Source organism: Astatotilapia calliptera, chromosome 13 (assembly GCF_900246225.1).
Source record: "Astatotilapia calliptera chromosome 13, fAstCal1.2, whole genome shotgun sequence".
NCBI classification, from domain to species: Eukaryota; Metazoa; Chordata; class Actinopteri; order Cichliformes; family Cichlidae; genus Astatotilapia; species Astatotilapia calliptera.
The window spans coordinates 12,264,018-12,282,553 of record NC_039314.1 but is presented as its reverse complement, the minus strand read 5'-3'; the positions used below and the strand labels follow the sequence as shown (position 1 = coordinate 12,282,553).

General features: G+C 37.7%; 1 protein-coding gene across 1 annotated transcript in view; it reads right to left on the bottom strand.

Moving 5' to 3' along the window:
• The window catches only part of LOC113035112 (protein eyes shut homolog), a 44,752-nt gene that overhangs the window by 5,826 nt on the left and 20,390 nt on the right, over positions 1-18,536 (bottom strand). Inside the window, exons 4-7 of the mRNA XM_026190421.1 lie at positions 10,399-10,571; positions 4,144-4,326; positions 1,587-1,753; positions 496-640 (exon numbers count right to left, since the gene is read on the bottom strand). Coding sequence (XP_026046206.1) covers positions 496-640; positions 1,587-1,753; positions 4,144-4,326; positions 10,399-10,571 — 668 coding nt within the window. The remainder of the gene's footprint in view (positions 1-495; positions 641-1,586; positions 1,754-4,143; positions 4,327-10,398; positions 10,572-18,536) is intronic.

Here is an 18,536-nt window from a genome sequence, read left to right as displayed (position 1 = left end):
TCTGCCATGACATTTTATAATAACAAGGTTCACTGCTGTAGTGCAGAGACTGCTGAATATGGTTGTGATGATATTCATAGCTGTTGTCATCGTTATGGTCATGGCAATTTTGCGTCACAGCTCTGCACATTAGCAGGCAATATGAATGCTCTGCAAAAAGCATTCCTACATGAGGTCACCTGAGAGAAAGCATAAATGATGTTGATGATGACAAAGATTATTTGGATAGCACCCTTGTTCAAGTGACTTATCAGCAGAGGAATGGATTTACACACAACACACTGTATTGGGTGCAAAGCAATTACAGGGCGCAGATACAATCAACCTCAAAGCTTTGTTCCGGCCTCATACACAGTCTGAGCCTGTAACTCCCTTTTCATTACACACCTTCCCCTCTGCTTACAAAAAGACAGAGATCCTGGGAGAAACTCCAAGCCACAGTGCTCTTATTCCAGATAGCAACGCTGCGTTCTAATAAAGCCGTAGCAGTCTTACCCTGAAAGCCATGACGGAACCTGGAGCCAAGTGGCAGTAGTTCAGGGGTGTACTCATTATATCCACCTACAAAGAGCTGGTTGAAAACATTGAGGCCCACCAGAGGTCCTGGAGACAATCCTGTCCTGTTACGTTGGCCGTCAACCTGAAACACACGTAGTAGAAATGTCAATATTCAAGACGGCTCACTGTCAGTGAGGGAGCACACTTTCTATAATAATCTGCTAACTCTGCAATAAAAATCTGTGACCTGGGATTCGTAACTGACTGATTCAGCGTATGTCTACTTATTAGGGAGCAGCTACTATACATCCCTGAAACCGCCTCCTTTGAGGCAAGTCGCCAGGGATCTCAGCCCTCGCTGTCTCGATAGTATCTATCCTGCAGCATGCGGATTTTCCCAAAGCATTCAGATAGGTGCAAAAATATATATAAAAATCACTCTTACCCTGATCATTGGACTAAAATTATCTGTCGGTACAAAAAAACCTGATGTTTTTCACGTCTGTATGGCAACATTTATCAGCCCTCACTATGAAAACAAGGCAAGATAAAAACTTACGTGCACAGTAAAAACAGGGCTCACTGAGTGGTTTATCACAGTTACTGTAAATCCCTTCTTCCAGTAAATCTATTATACATTCAATCCCTCAGTTAATCTTTGCATCCACTTTTAATACTCTTTGCATTATCTATTCAGATGTTCGAGAAACCTAATGTGTACAAATGGCAGATAAAGATAAGTCTGATCTACAAAATTAAAAATGAATGAAATAGAATTGACTTTAGCAGAGTCCCATTAAGCGATTTATTTTTCTAATTTCTTAATTGGAAGGACCAAAAGACCGAATGAAGCAATCAGTATTTCAAAAGAAAAATATTTAGAACTTTGTGTATCTTGGTGTTGTTTTGATTCTTTAAATATCTTGTGAGCTCCTCAAACTTACCCTGGGACTAAATGATCATGTGCCTCTAGGCTGGGACGCTCTATTTTATTGAAATGGTTACATGATTTAATTTGAATGTCTCTATACAGTAAGCACACTAGACATATACAGTTACCAAAAGGGACACAGTCATCTTCAAATCACCTTCAGCCATCCTGTTTTCTTAGACCTTCCAAACGTGACGGTGTGGATGTTGATCTGATGGTTCAGTCGATCACTAACGATGGTTGCTATCCCCGATCCGAGGTTGAATCTGTGTACAAGTCTTCCGCTTTTTAATCCCAAAACAAGGAAGTCGTCCCCATCATTGCCTACAAAATATGAAGAAAGTTACCCTCCAACACAGTACACTCAAAATACACAGGCAAAATAAAGTGCTCCACTTTCATTAATACATTTACATACTTTAACTAAACACAATGGTTTTCCTAAATGGATAATTTTATCTTAATAGAGCGAGAACTGAAGAACAGCTATTCCATGACCTCCAAACAAAAGAGTCCAGCTGCTGTGGAGTCATAAAGTAGTTTTCTATTGAGGTGGGACGATGTGTAAAGGCTTTGTTGTCTGTGAAGCTCTTTCAGTACAACTTGTGAGTGATGATCTGTTGTCTGTGTGAGACCTATAATGGATTAGCTGAACGTTTGAGTTGTATGATAAGGAGGATGTTGCAGAAAGTTAGCCAATCTATCTCTGATTGATCTATATTCAAGTCAGATGTCTGGAAAGTAATTCTTGGAGTCAAAATGAACACAGTTTCAGTAAACATAAAAGGATGAAGTTGTGGAAGTCTTGAAAATAATTTTTTTTTAGTGGTCTCATTCCACTGTTTGTCCTGGCGATTAGATTTATAGGGTAAGTTAAAAGTTTTTCTAAGAGGGTCTCGGTTCATGAGAGAACTGCAAATAAAAAGATGCTCCGGGCTTTTTTACGTCTCTCAATGCAGCGAAATTCGTCATTGATTTTAAACGTAAGGTTATGACAGATAGTTGCACGAGAAGACGGAGATAGTCTGAGGTCAAGTGTGTCGTTTCTGCTTTCCACCAGGCAGTGAGGATGATATTTATGGTGAGAAATTTAAAGTAGCTGTGGGTCTTAACTGATTTATCTATGAATAAAATATGTCGAATGATTTTTAAAAAGAGTATTTTCAATATGAAGTCCGGCAGAGCTGGAGTAGTTTCTCCAGTGTTGACTATAATGAACAACAGGCCCAGCGGTGCAGTAATAGAGATCATTGCAAACGTTATATTTTCAGGAAAATTTAAACTTTGATGTTGGAAATGATATAAAAGACAGATGAGTTTAATCAAGCCAACCAGATCTTGTTTAATGATATTTAGTAGTAAGTTTGAAAATATAAACCGGGCTTGTTAAAACTTGGATTTTGAGATTTTTAATGGACTTTAATGGCTGTGTGAAAGAAGCACGGCCAAAGCTGTTAATCAGATAGTGGACTGACAAAGGATGATACATTTGTTATATCCAATATTGCTTTCATCTTTCATTCTGTTTAATGGCTCAGGGAAGCAGTTCTACAAAAAAAAAAGCAAACTTATTTAATACTACTCCTTATATAAAATGATCTAGACGGCCATTTGTTGGTGGTTACAGATGCAGATGTGTATTCATAAGATATGAAAAAGGATGGCCTGGCTTTTCAAATACTCTCGTTTAACATTTTGTTAAAATTTCATATGCCAAGTCAATTAATCAACGCAGCTTAGGTCGACTTCAACTTTGGTATGATCTCTCAGAGAATTTAGGGACACAGGCAAACACATTTTTAATGATTGCAGTACCCCTATTCTTCATTGACACAGTTGATTTGTTCTTCCTCAAAATGGCAGCAAGTTTTTGACAAGTGGGGAAATGTTTGGAGACGTATGCATATAAATTTACTTCTAACTGCCTGGTGACAAACGAAGTGCTCAAGCTGCAGACATGAAACCTGCTGCCGAAGGTTCTGGAAGAAGAAGTAAGAAGGGCAGGAGAAGATGATGGTGTTTGATGGCTACGCAGTTTTACTGCTTGGCCTCAAAAATATATTGCACCTTTGAATTTGTAACATTTCAAGAATGCTCTTCAGTTGTTTGAGTCTTTCATCATTCATATTACTCTTATTTTTTGTGCCTCCACCTTGATGGCTCTTAAAAGAAACAAGTGCACAAGACCCATGATCTAGTGTTTCTATTTCATTACCATCATTATTTTTTTATTATTACTTTAATGAAATATGCTGAGAACAAAGGCATAGCTTCCAAATCTGGCTCCACAGAAAGGAGACCCTGCTGACCCCAAAACAGTGCACATTTACACCTAATAGTCCATCTAATTTAATTAGCTGTTTAATTATTTTAAGAAGCTCGGTTCACGTGTTGATTTTAGCCGAGGAATGCTTCTTTTGAAAGTAAAAAACAACAAGCGTTTAGAAATCAACAAAGTGTTGAACTCATTAATTCCTGAAAATCTCATAAGAAAGAAAAATCCTTAGGGAACGGAGGATCTCAAAGACTTGTGGAACTCCATTAGACAGCCATTATCATACACAGCAGGTGACACTAAATTGCACTAGTGTTTCTTTCAAAATCCTCAAATCAGTTTGGAAACTAAAACCAACAAAGCAAACTTCTCAAATTGTTTTTTCACTGGAGCTCATAGATAATGTAAACTGCTATCCAAGTGTCAGGATTGTGCTCACCTTGTCCTTTACGTCCAGCAAACAGCATAAGGTTGTCTTTGACGGCAGAGGAACTGTCTGCAAGCGTAAACTTCAGCTTGAATTCGTAGAAGAAACTGAGGCTCGGGATGGAGGAATAAGCCACGAAGGAGGTGTAACCAAACTCATCACTTCCACTGAATCTGGGACGAGTGATATTGACGGCTGCAAATCAAACACATTCAGAACACGCTCGAAAGCTCACATTTGTACTGTACATGCTTATGGATTAGCTGCTGCAGGCTCTGCGGTGCATGTGTGTTCATTTTGTTCAAAGTAAGAAGTCTGATTCATCATTCACCTCAGAGCCTACCAAAAGATGGCACTATTGCCACACAATACAGACCAGGAGTTGGTGAAACCTTTCCTCATCCGTTGCTCAAGCATGATGACCTGTTTTCAAATACTACCACCTTTTCTCATCCTATTCTGTTTTCATTAGTAGCTGTTTAGGAAGGATTCTGCCAAGCAAGCTTAGCATCGTACCCTTTGTTCACAAGGGTATTGCAATAACCCCAACGATATTCAATAACAGTCTCAAGTTTACTTATTCTGAACGCATCGTTGATTCAGTAATGATCCTGCTTGTACTCCATTTCAGCATACCCATCCACTTGATTTTACACAGGGGATTCAATGTGAATTTGCCCATGCTTATTGAAAACTACATGCCGCTACGTGGTTGTTGTTGCAGTGTGGATTCAAACACAAAACTGCTCTTCTTCACTCAAACACCTTGCATATTCTTCTTCAGCCCCAGGAGATGGCTTAGAGGGCTTCAGAGCACCCCTCCGCGACTGCCCTCAGCTCTGTTTGGCTGCTAAATTATTAATAAACCCGCAAATGCTTCTGTTATCATCTCCAGTCTGCTAGAGCTGGTTGTGTTTGTCTATTGCTTCTTGTAGTGTAGTGGCCACCATGTTATAGAGCCAACACCTATTTTTAAACTGTGCTGTTGTTGATTTGATATTAAACATGATGCTTTTCCCCTATAATAACAACTAAACTCTCTTTTTCTTTCCACATCGGCACCCTTAAAATATATATGTTTTAAATGAACTGCTGTGTTTCTATGTGAAATAGTTTATCCCTGTAAATACATAATTTGACCAAAATTTATCATGAAAATGTATTTCCATACTTTGACTGACTTAACATTTGTGCCATTGCTTATGAAAATTGTTCTTTGTGTAAGTGGTGAATATTTCATGATGTTGTATATCTTTAATTAAACAGCTCCTTTTTAATTACTGAGCATCTTATCTTTCGAGACTAAAAGTTCCTTACTGTATAGATCTAATGCACCAAAGTTTCTTTTATTTTGCATATGTTGTTAATTTTGTGTCATCCAAGAGACATAAAACAGAGCTAATTTAAAGAACGCCACATATTTGATATGTTATGAAGGTCCAGAGCCTAGATCTCAGCATTATTAAAGCAGTGTGCAATCACCTTAAATTAGATGAAACAAAAAGGCATCCAACACCCAGAGAAGAGCTCTGATTGGTCTTCACGAAGCCTGGGGGATTATTCCTGAAGACTACTTAAAAAATGACAAGAAAGCTTCTCTAAGAGAGCTCAGGTTGTGTTAGAAGAACAGTGGACATAACTTCCCATTTTCATAGCAAAATATAAAGAAACAAGAGCTGGTTGTTAGAGACCTTTGCACATTACTGTACATCTTATGTTTTCCTGTTACTCATTAATTTCACTAAGCAGTTACTACTACATTAATAGTATATTGGCATACAGTTCCCATTTATAGTTTCCTTTAGCTAACTCTTGTACCTACTGTTGAGTGGAACTGGTGGTTATGGAACATATTATTAACAAAGAAGCTTATGGACTGCCTTCACGAAGTGCATCCATCTGTGGATTATAACACCACATCCTGTCGAATAATATTACATAGCATTTCAACTTTGCTGTGTGTTTGTGTAATACTGTGCACAGGAGCTGTAGAGGAAAAACAGAGTGACGTGCAGCTCTGGATCGTGAAATGAATTCAGACATAAAACTGTATGTATACAGTATGCAGCTCAGCTGAAAAAAAAATATTGATAAATAAATGCTGGGCAAACAACACCTTCTCAGTTTCTATAGAATGAAAGGCTTAGAAAAACTTACACCACTGCTAAACTAAATTGCTAATCGACAATAATGTTGCACTTTGTTCAAAGAGTGAAGCTCTTTAAGATTGATTATATGCAAATGCAAAAAAGACATTAAAATAACTCGTGAAGGTTAAACAAAGTTGTTGAACTCTGCAACATGTAAAGTCTTAGAACTTTTTGAATTTATTTGGTCTTATTTGATTCATTAAGACTTGCATGGCAGGTGAAGAATTTATAATTGTCAGCTGATGACTGCTAGAGCTGATGGTAGCACTCAAAAACCATGAGCTCCTCTAAGCAAGTACTGAGATCTGAAAATGAAGCTAATTGATGCCTACAAAGGAGGGAAAGGCTATAAAAAGATATCACGGCGCTTCAAGCTTGCAATTTCTACTCTATGAAATGTCATTAAGAAGTGGCAGAGGATGGAAGATGTGGAAGTCAAGACAAGATCTGGAAGAGCAAGAAAACTTTCTGATAAAGCTGTGCAATTTGCTATGCTGAAAGACAAAGCAGATCCATGGGATGGGTTAGCTGATGGCGTGCAGTGTGTTGATAAACAGGGTATGCATGGAACAACCTTACCTGTGTCACCATCCCAAAAAGTATTCAACTAAGGTTTGCTGGAAACTGTCAAAAGCTAAAGTTAAAACCTGGCTCCTAAAACCATATAATACCAATAGTATTGTATGGTTGAAGAAAACTGAACCCAATTTGATAAGACGTCGCACTGGAAATGCACTGCTTTAGGGTTGTGTGGCACCCAAATTTTAAATGGATAGAAAAAAATCATTTCAAGTATTGCATGAAAGCAAAAAAAAGAGAAAAAAACAACAACTTAAAAAACCCCCCAAAAACCTGACAACAGGATAATGATCCCCCAAAAGGCTGATAATCCAAGCTGAAATAAGAAACACGGACTAAATCTGAAAGGTCCATGACCTGCACATGCCCTGAACATCTGTAGTCAGAGCTGCGTGTGCAAAAAAAAACCCCAGGAAGTGTCCGTGAACTAGAAGTGAACTTCCAGAAAGAGTCAAGAAGACGAAAGTAACACTAAAATTTCATGAAATCGTTTTTTCCCCCTTTTTTGGCACAGTTCAAACATAACAAAATATGTCATTTCACCAATTTGACACATAAAATTATAAAGATGAAACAGCATTTAGCTGTATAATTACCAGACAAGACTAGTGTAAGACACACACTATAGCTAAGTGTGGAGTAAAATATATAAATCTGTATCTGTAAGAACATGTGCTATACTGACAGTATCATATACTGAAAATGCGGTACATCATTTTCCATGTTTTATTTCTATCAATTCCAATCATGAATCTTTAACAGGAGGTATTCCAACTTGTGTACAAAGGTACAACATTAATATTTCTGAGTGAAGGCATCTTCAATACGCATGAATGTTTCATGAACTTGATTCTGGAGGCATTTCAGCTTTGCTTCCTAGTCTTGCCTTTCCTCCATTTCCTGGTTGTTCAGACCACCTGATGGGAACTGAACCAAAGAACTGAAAATATGACATTAAGAAAACAAATACAAACCATATTGTTACTGTTTCATCTGTCCTAATAGACACAATAGAAGGACAAAAATAAATAAAGGACGGCCCTGCTGCCGTGCTATCACGGCTGGTATTTTGCTAAGGGCACCACGTTAGGAAACAAGCTCCAAAGTAGCAAGTAGTCCTGGAAGGCAGGAGACCTTAGGAGTGATCAGTTTGTCTCTGATCTTGTCTGATGTTATCAGGATTAAAATTCAAATGTCAGCCATATACTTAGTGTGAAACTGGAAGGTTAAATTTCTGTGTTTGGCATGTGGGTGCTGAGATTCTGACAGGGGCTGTGGCATGGCTGAGCGACTTATATGCCAAGCACCCTGCTGCCACCACAGCCAGTTTAGTCAAGCAAAACCTTTTGTTTCTGAGAACCATGACCTGTGAAGCCCTCTTCTTTATGGCATTACTTTTTGGAAAACAGTCACATAAAATAATACAGAAACCATCATAGAATAGAAAGATAATTGTATGAAAAAAAAAATCTATTTAATCTTTTCTAGGTATCTCATTTTTCTAAAACATTTGACTGAAATCAAAAACATTTTTAAACCACGTTAGCTGTCATGGACAGTGAAAGACAAGGATGCAGTTTACTCAGTTTATAGGTTTAGTCATTCATTTTGGGATATGTTAAGTATCATTTGTAAATCCATCATGCTATATTTCAAAATTAAGGATTTAGTGGTATGTCACTGCATGCTCATTGGCTAAAGACTCGTGAATCACAACTTGGTAGCCAGTGATAACTGAATATAATTTGTAGTTTGTGTTGCACATCTGTAGTAAAGAATAACTTAGTTATTGATATGGCACAATGCTACGTGACCTACACTAAGTAACCTTTGTGGATTTAAACACCTCCAACATAACAGCGACCGCCACCAATCAGAGACGTTGCTCTTTCAATTTAGGATTGTGGGTAGAGTTTACATCTTTAATGAATGTAAAAAAGAAAGAATTGGGTGCACAAGTTTGAATTTATGTAGGATTTTCTCTAAAACATACAAGATTAAACTTAAATATATACATACAACACCACTAATATGTGGTTCAATGTTCCTCAGCAAGCTGCATCTTGACCAGAAACATTTGATAGCTTCTGGCACAAGACTGCCTGGATATTTAACCACTCTTCTTGGCAGAATTGGTGGAGTTCATTTAAATCGTTTGGTTTCCTGGCACAGACCTGGCTTTTTAAGGGTTGTCCAGAAATTTTCACTTGTGTGAGGTTAATGTTAGCCTGATTTATCTATTCAAAAAAACAGTTTTGATGTGTGTTTGTGATCATTGTTCTGTTGGAACATCCAACTTTGTCAACTGTCTATTTGTTGATCTGAGGTGAAGTTGAAGAATTTGTGCAATGTCCCAGAACCATAGGCAGCAAAATAGCCCCGGCGCATGATGCTACCACAACCATGCTTGACAGCCGGTACAGTATTCTTAGGTTTGAATGCATCACCTTTACTTCTCCAAACAATCTTTGTCTCATCAGATCATAAAACCTTTGTTCAGAAAGCATGTGGCTTTTCGATTTTGGAGCAGCAGCTTCTTTCTTGCTTTGAGTCAATGGTGATGTAAAACTTAGTTCACTGTGGACAGTGACACTGGTGTTCCAGGAGTTTCCAGTTGATTCCTGAGTTGTTCCTGAACATCCTAATCAAATTTCTCTCATTTTAAGGTGACAATCTGGCTCTTCTTCCAAACATTGGCAAAGCATCAACACATCTGAATAACTTGTACAATTGTTTGAAGTGATGATATTTGAATTTGCATTCCAGAAATGGCTCCAAGAGACCTTCCCAGCTTTTGTAAATCTACAATTCTCCTTAGATCTTCAGTAAGTTCTTGAATTTTCACATTATTTTGAGTATTTGAGTGAGTGCTCTCAAACAAATCTGACCTGTAGTCAATCATGATCACTAACGAGAAGTTAATAAACCTGCCTTGTCAATTTAAAAGACACTGCAGAACCTTCAGCACCTCTTGTTAAAAGATTTAAGTAAACATTTTATATATTTGTGTCGCTATAAGGATTGTTTTGATCGCTGAATCATACAAAGCTACTCTAGTATAGTCTGAGAATAAAAATAGGAAGTTAGAAATTTGCATGATAGTTCTCATTTAAGTGTCAGCAACATTTGCAAATAGTACCAAACACAAAAGTTATTGTAGTAAACTGCTTATAACCCTTACATTTAAAACACTACTAATGCAGAGGAGCAGCCTGACATAAGAAAAAAATATATATGTGAGACAGTGCTGAAACGACAGCTGTTGGGAAATAAGATCTTATAAACTTGAAATAGGCTAAAATATTCAAACAAGTAGCCACAACTTTTGTCCTGATTATCTGACTCCATGGATGGAGGAAGATTTTTTTGCTTTTTCAGCAAAATTTGATTTCATTAATCGTTTTATTTAACAACAGACGCTGATTCTACCAAATGCTCAAGGCTCTAATTCACTACATGTCTGCAGATCACTCTCTTAATGAAGCTGATACATCTGCCCTGCATTGTTCCGTGTGTAGCTGCTCTGTGAATCACTTACTTTGGTCACACAGCAGACCCTGTCTTCCATAGGGACACAGACAAACGGCCTCTAATGGTGACTTCGGGATGCATGTGGCTCCGTGACTGCAGGGGTTGCGCTCACAGGAGGTGAGCTGGCACAGCCGTCCGGTGTATAATGGGGGGCACTCGCAGAACCAATCCTCAGCATCACTAAATGTACAGACAAGCACGTACAACATATAAGAAGTGGAGTGAAGCTGAAACTACGCACACTGAAATGCATAATTTCAAAAGAGCATGCAATCCATGAGATGTCGGCTATACACTTAGTGACAGTGGTGGAGAAAAATATAAATCCCAAAGGTTTGGATGTGTGAATCATAGAAGTAGCTGCAGGAAGCCAGCATCATTAGCGTACAACATCACATGTACGCTAACCAAAAACAAAACAAAACAGAATTTTTTGGCATGTCAAAAAACCTAAAACCAGATTTTTCTGTCTAATTTCCACCATTAAATTGTGTACTTTCTCTCTTGGCAAGAAGCAGAGGGTGACCTAGCATGCAAAGTGATATCCAGACAGGGACTTTATAGGATGCTCGAAGATGTGCACAACTGAAAGGTATAAAATCAGACAGAGGAAGCATTGGTGGGGTTTCAAATCTATAAATTAATAATGTGTTTTGAGCAGTGCTGCAGAATATATTTTGCTCCTTGAGAAAATGGCTTCTAGAAATGAAATATTTACGTTCTGTCATCAAAGTTGAGAACTGTTTGATATGACTATATTGAAACACAAAGGGATCATGCTTGAACTGATGGTTATTAGCAGGCTGCTTGATTCCAAGCTAGTTTAAGGTATCGTGATGCACAGCTGTCCAGTGTCACTGACAACTGTGAAAAATGGTTTTAAAGCAATACTGAAAGATGGAAAAATGTCATGTAGTGAACAGAACAGGCGGTGTTATTTTTTATAGGCTTTGACAACCTGCAAGAGGAAGAATTAAATATTAAATGCTACTGCACCTCCTGCTGCAGCTGTTTTGATTCAATGCTTTGAATCCTGCTAATTTGTCCCTTGCATCGTCACTTAGTGTCAGTGTTTAAATGTTGGTGGCAGACAAATTGTGTGGGTTTTCCTTCAGAAGCGCCAGATTTCTCCCACAGAAAATCTGAGACTAAATTACACGTAAGTGAGACTATATGTGGACATGTTTGTCGTGATGCTTTCGCAGGGAAAGACACCGATTCAACAATCCAGACCTCTGCACAGGAAAAGTGAGGACAGAAAAAGGATAATTGGACAGTTGAACAATAGGGGCGGAGCCAGGGGCCACACCACAGGTGGCTATGCATATACTCGTAGAACTGTTAACTACTATTTTTTTGAGCTGGACTTATAAAAATGTTTTTTTTTTAAAAATAATTATTGAAATATTCATTATTAAATGTACTTCTACATGTCAATCATATCTGCACAAATGATAAATATTGGCCTACAGCTATTTGATGCATATATTAAACATATTTTTCTTTGAAAGAATGTATGATTTACCACATAGCAAATATACTATTAAATATAATAATATTACAATTGCTTCATTTACTGCCAAAATATATTTTAACCTTTTTTCCAAACATGGGTTTTGCGGCTTAGCCGAGAATACATTTAATATTTAACTTTCTCTTTTCTCATAAAACACAGACCACAAAACAATTAGCTGCCATCTGTAGGCAAGCAGCGATTCTCCATCACTGAACGCGGCTTACAATTAACAGAAGGATCAGTTGCGCGCGAAATTCTGCCCGACCTAAGTTTACCTTCATTATCGATCAATTTTGATCCTCAAAAGCAGTAAAGGAAAAAAGACTTAACCTACCAAACTCCATGTAAATGGAGGGAAGATACATCATTAAGCTTGAATGGTTAAATGACTTGTGCAAAAACAGGCTGCAGATATTTCTGTCTCCAAAAAAGTAAAGTGTAGATAGAGCAGCAACACTCGAGTTTTAATTGGCCTAATCAAAAACTTGATGTGTGGGGTGACAAAAGGTTATTCTAATTTGCCACAGGCAATCACCCTGATTACTAAATTGTAGTAATGTTTGCAGATAAATTTGAATATGTTAATCACAAATGCATAACGCTATATCTCCAGCCAATCGAATCCTTACCGCTGCAGCACACACGCTGGATAAATAATTAAAGAAGACATACATTTTTAATCTAATGAGTACCAGATAAAATGATGAATAATTGACCGGTTAGCTTATGATATTCCTGTCAGCTAGAACAATAAGATGTGCAGCCACATGTATTTCTCAGATTTCAGTAAGTTATTTACAGAGGGCTTGTTTTTAAGTGCTTGTTTGTATGCAAATACACTTCTACAGTAAGGCTGAAGTCCTCAGCTCTCTGGATGAAAGCATTTATAGATTGTAAAGAGCCAGTTGGATGGACGTATACTACACATGCTCTGTTTGTTGGTGGGTGGGAAAATTATCTGAAAGCGTCTGTTCCCTCACTCAATTAATCTGTAACTTGAATTGCATTATACGCCAAGTGATGAAGTGGAATTTACACACGGCTTTGACCTGACATTCTCAGACTTCTGAGCGAGCGGGAGGCTGTTCGATATTTTTCTGACCTCTTCCAGGCAACCTTGCAAACTTTTCCTTGCCGGTGGAGAAGGGTGATGTTTGTTAAGTCTCCATCACAGAGCCTTTTGAAACATACTGCCATAGAAATGCATACAAAGATGAGACTTGAAATAAATCCATATAGAAAGGCAGTATAAAGCATGAAGGAACTTTTCTCAAGGGATCAGACAATATTTGTATGGTCCAACCTAGAACACATTGCACTCTGCAGAAAACTGTGCTTTTCAGTAACACTTTTGGAAGTATGTTCACATTCAAACTTCTCACTTTTGAAATATGCCAGCATATCTATTCAAGTCTTATTTTATACTGCAAAACTCTTTAGCCTTAGAATTTTTGTGGAACATTGTCCTCTAATAAAACCGAACGCACTGCCGTGATGTCTCATGAATTAGCTATTCTTGACATCGCTGCATTTTTGCAAACTTACCAACTCCTTAACCAGCAAGAAATTTCCAATGTTTAATAAAAACACAGAAAAGGAGTGTGGAGAGTGCACCTCATACGAGAGGAGCTACACTGCACAAAGACTGTGTTTGCATTTAGACCCATGCTGCACTGATAAAGCGGGAGGCCCAGAATGACACAGTTTATGGACAAATCGAATGCAAACCCATATTTCAAATGATAAGTGAATAAAAGTCACATCAACCCCGGGCCCGTTACACTGACAAACAGCCAATCTGATCAGCAGTAACACCGAGGTTTATATTTACCATTCGTGTCAGAGATGCTGTGATTTAAACAAACTGTGTGTAGTAAGAGCTGAGAGTGATAAACTTGTGTATTATCTTTGTCCACGGCACACAGTGGACCGATAACGGACAAAAACTTGAGCGTTTTGTTGCTGCTCTGTGACACTGCAACAGGAAACAAGAACTCACTGAACATACAGTGTTTAGGAGAACACTAAAGAAAGAAAAAGCGAACGTTTTATTTGAAGTATTACTCACAGAAAAATATCTGAAACAAGCAAAAAATGATAATTAATGATAATCTGGAGCACACACGCATGCATAAATGTGCATGAAAGAAATAATAATTTTAAAAAAATCTATGCTGCTGTACAGATTTCACAGTGTTTTCTGTCTTGAATCTTAACCTCAGACAATAATTGCATTTAAGTTGACTGTAGAGTAACTGTATGCAGCGTAGTTTTCACACAGTTTTTATTTGCTCCTCATGTCTGATATGAACATTTACTTTGCACTAAAAGGACGTTTGTGTAAAGAGCTGCATGGCACCGGCTGGATATATTTCCCATGATAAAATGTTAGTTACACAGCAACGTTCAGTACAGTACCTCTGGGATTCTTTTCATTACAAAATATTTCAAACATGTCATCTTTTCATACACTAAATACATACCCAATATATTTGTGTTTCCACAGTGTTTTGTAAGCTGACTTCTAATTATCTTTGGCCAAGGGATTTTGAACATAAAATACACTTAGGGAAACATTATTACATACACCTTGGTAGTAATGGGTTGGAGTTCCCTTTCCTGTGCACCTCAATTTCTTATAGCATGGATTCAATAAGGTGCTGGAAACATTCCTCATAAGTTTTGGTCCATATAGACGCGACAGCATCACAAAGTTGCTTTAGATTTGTTGGTTGAACATCCTTTATAAAAATTTCCTGTTCTATCACATCCCAAAAGTGCAGACGCAGCACAACAGCTTCTGCAGCAGAAGACCACATCCAGTGTGGTGGTCTTAATGGTTATGCGAGTTACTGTTGCCTTCCTATCAGCCTGTTATCAGCCATCCCAGTAGATGTGAAATACTCAGACCAGTCCGTCTGCCACTAAAAACCATGACACATTCAAAGTCACCTAAAGTCAAAGTCACTTCATCATTATGATGCTCGATTTCAACTTCAGCAGGTTGTCTTGACAATATAAACATGTCATGTCATGTGATTGGCTGATTAGATGCTTGCGTTTATGAGCAGTTAAACAGGTGGACCTAACAAAGTGTCTGATGATGGCACTGATCAAAAGCCTTTTGGACATTTACAGTGTAAATGTCCTAACTTTGTTTAATCTTGCAGGGATTTTGAAGAACCAGCAGAAAAATAGGCCTATCTATATATGAAAGGTGAAATAACAACATTTCTAGCCTGTAACAACCGAAAAGTAACCAACACATTTTGTCATCATTATTATTTTGCAAGGACATGAGCATGTTGGTAAAGCTACCTTCTTTCTAAGAGAGTTTGAGGAAAACACTTTTTAGGAGATGAAACATGTTGCACTTATCCTGCTGAGTTGTTGGAAAGTTTTCAAGAGATAACATTAACCCAAAGTGAAGCGAGTCCTCATCATGTAAAACTCACATTTGTGTGTCCTGTGCCTATCTGTCACACACTCACACTGTCAGGCTCTTAAAGCGATACAATCAATTTCTCTCTTTTTGAGCTCATCATCCATGACAGCTGTAATTCTTAGCTGTTCTACAGGAGACATTATTTTCTCCATGGCAGCAACACATTGAGGAAGCATTCACAAAGTCACATAATCATTCCTGCCGACTGACTCTGCTGAGAAATCTGGTATAAACAAACTTCAAAACATTACAATTTTGAATTCCGGCTAACCAGAAACACTGTGGCTAAGAGGTAGTCGTCAAAAACAATACTTGATGTCAAGAATCTTCAGTTGTTTCATTATGAAACATAACACAACTACCAATCCTAATTTAAAAAAAAAAAAATATTGCCGTACATTATTTTATTTCTGCCAACAAAGCCTACCGAAACCTTTTTCACTGAGCTGTTTTTTCCTCTCACACACGAAAGACCAGCGTCACTGAACTGGTGTTTTCAGGGTAGTTAAATGCAATGAACATGACCGCTGCAGATTACTTTAAGTCAATAGTAAATCAATATTTTAGTCAATATTTAGGCCAATCGAGCATCAAATCTGTCCACAACTCATGTTAGCGCTCAGCAAATGCAGGATTTATTGCTGCTTGAGTGACAGCGCACAGCTGTTTCAGGAAATCTGTTAGCCTTTAAGAAGAATTAACCTACATTTAAAATGTGGCTCCTTTTAAAAGATTTACATCTTCAGCAGGAAGCATTAGATGGGGGTGTTAAAAAAGTACTGAGAGACTGATTAACACATTAGCGTTTTAGTCTTAATTGATGAATTTAGTAAGAGCAATAGAGAGATACAGATGTCATGTTAAAATCTCTATTGTATTTCATTACACTTTATTTAGAGTCAAAATAATGATAAAAAAAAAAAAACAGATCTCACGGGAAATTTAAATGCTGAATGCCATTTTCCTTTCATATTGAGTTGTGTGCAACTTGCTTCCATTTACCTATTATCATTATTTGTTACTTATAATATGTCAAGGTTATACAGGAACTTATTTTAAACATGTTTACTAGTGCAAACAAACCAACATAAAAATTAAGTTAACAAAAAAATCTTCACAGAATTGTTTTGAACGCACTCGTCCTCCAAAATTCAAAGACGCAAATGCAATAAAGTCTGTAATGAGCGAGCTTTCTTTGGAAATATCCTTCTGAGACCACAACTGTGCTCAGAATACTTCTTATGTTGAAGTGGAATAATTGTTTCTTGGACCTTGAGTTATTTTATAGATACTTTGAAACAAGCATAGCTGGAGGTCTGATTAAGGTAAAATTAGTTGCACTTTCTTTGTGAAGAACACTTGCCAGAAGTGAACTTATGAGGAGGACTGAGTGCTACCAAAACACGGCCACCACAGAATCAGCAAAGCGCCATCTCTACTTCAACCAATTAGCACATATTCTCCTCTGAGTGTGAATACAATGTGCTCTGTTCATTTTATCCTTATCCTATATTATCCTTGTAGACCATCAGCTCGTTTCCTTTTACTTCCCTGAGAAGATCACACAATCTCACTCCATGATGAATACACTAAAGCAGCTGCAATCAATAAGTTTCCATTAACAATAAATCAGAAATGCTTTTATTAGAAATGTGTTCGTCAGAGTTACAGGCTCACAGAGAATCATTTTCTAACTCAGCAGTTACCTTCAGAATTTCAGTATGTTTCATCTAATTCAGCTTTGGTTTTATAGCTCAAGTTTTAGGTTTTGGGGTCATTTTCATCCTTGTTAGAGCTCTCATCAACTGTACTTTACCGGTTTGATAGATGGACTTAAAGAAGTAGCTTGACATGTTGGATAATAAGCTTAAAGGGCTGAGAAAAAAATTCTTTGCCCCCTAACTTGATTTTTTTTAATTTTTTTTCCTGTCATGCTATCTGCCCCACTTACTTGTTTGAGATCATTGTGGAAATTTTAAATTAGACAAAGACAGAGGGATACAATCCTGTGTTATGGTTAAAAAAGCAGTATAAAAGCTGTTATTTTATAAAGAAAATTATTTGCCGTATTACTTTCCAAAGTCCTTGAAATCAAATTTTGCTTATGCGACAAACAAGGCCTAGATATAAGCACAAAAAGACAAAATAGGACCTCGCTGGGGAGAGTAAACATCGGTTCCTAATGCTCGCAGCCTAACCACAGACACCCTCAGGCGCTGCCAACTGCTCACTCAAAAGGTTCAGCGCACGCACAGAGAGAGGCATACTGGGATGCCATCAGCATCAGCACCCCAGCAGGACACTCACAGTCAGGGAGAAGAGTATCCAGGGACAAGACACTTATTTAAAAAACTATCTAATCATCATGATGCCTTTTGACTTATTATCTAACTGTATGAAATCAGGTCTGCGCATTTACCTCCAATTAAACAATAAATGGGTATAAAAAGAGGATCGCAGAGAGGCTTTCAGAAGTAACTATGGAGATGGGTTCAGGGTGCTGTAAAACACAGTGTGGGCGAACAGTTCAACAATTTAAGAATATTGTTTGTGTGCACAATTAATGCGGCTATTTAATTATGCAAGGTGCATAATATCATTAAATAAATCACGGAATCTAAAGAAGTCTCTGAATGCAAAGCTGGAAGCCATTGACACAATTGTGTGGTAGAAGTCTGTATAATATCGGCAAGTAACAGCTGAAATATAAACAGAATGTTTTTCTTATGCTGTTATCAATAAAGCAAAGTATTAAAATGACTTGCAAATCCATGCATTCTGCTTATATTTACACTGTCTTCTAACCTTTTTGAAAATAGGATTATATGCGTGTATATGTCTTGAAAATAAACTGCATTGACACTCGGTCTAATAACATCTGCCTGTGTGACCTGCAGCCGAGATTTATAAACGACACAGATATCAACCATCGCAGGGCTGGCACTGAAGATAAAAAGGACACAGTTTTCAGGTGCTGATTGCCTGGCTGGTTAATGTGTATGTATCACACAGCAGCCACAAGCCATTATCCTCTTGGGTTTAATATTGATATTTCTACTTGCCTAAATGAACAGGAGCCACATTAAAAGCAGGCAGTGGTAAAAATCACCCCAACTGAACTTCTGATAAAAGTCCTTATTCATCTTATTATGTTGCAGTAGTGCAATTCAGGGCAACTACCACA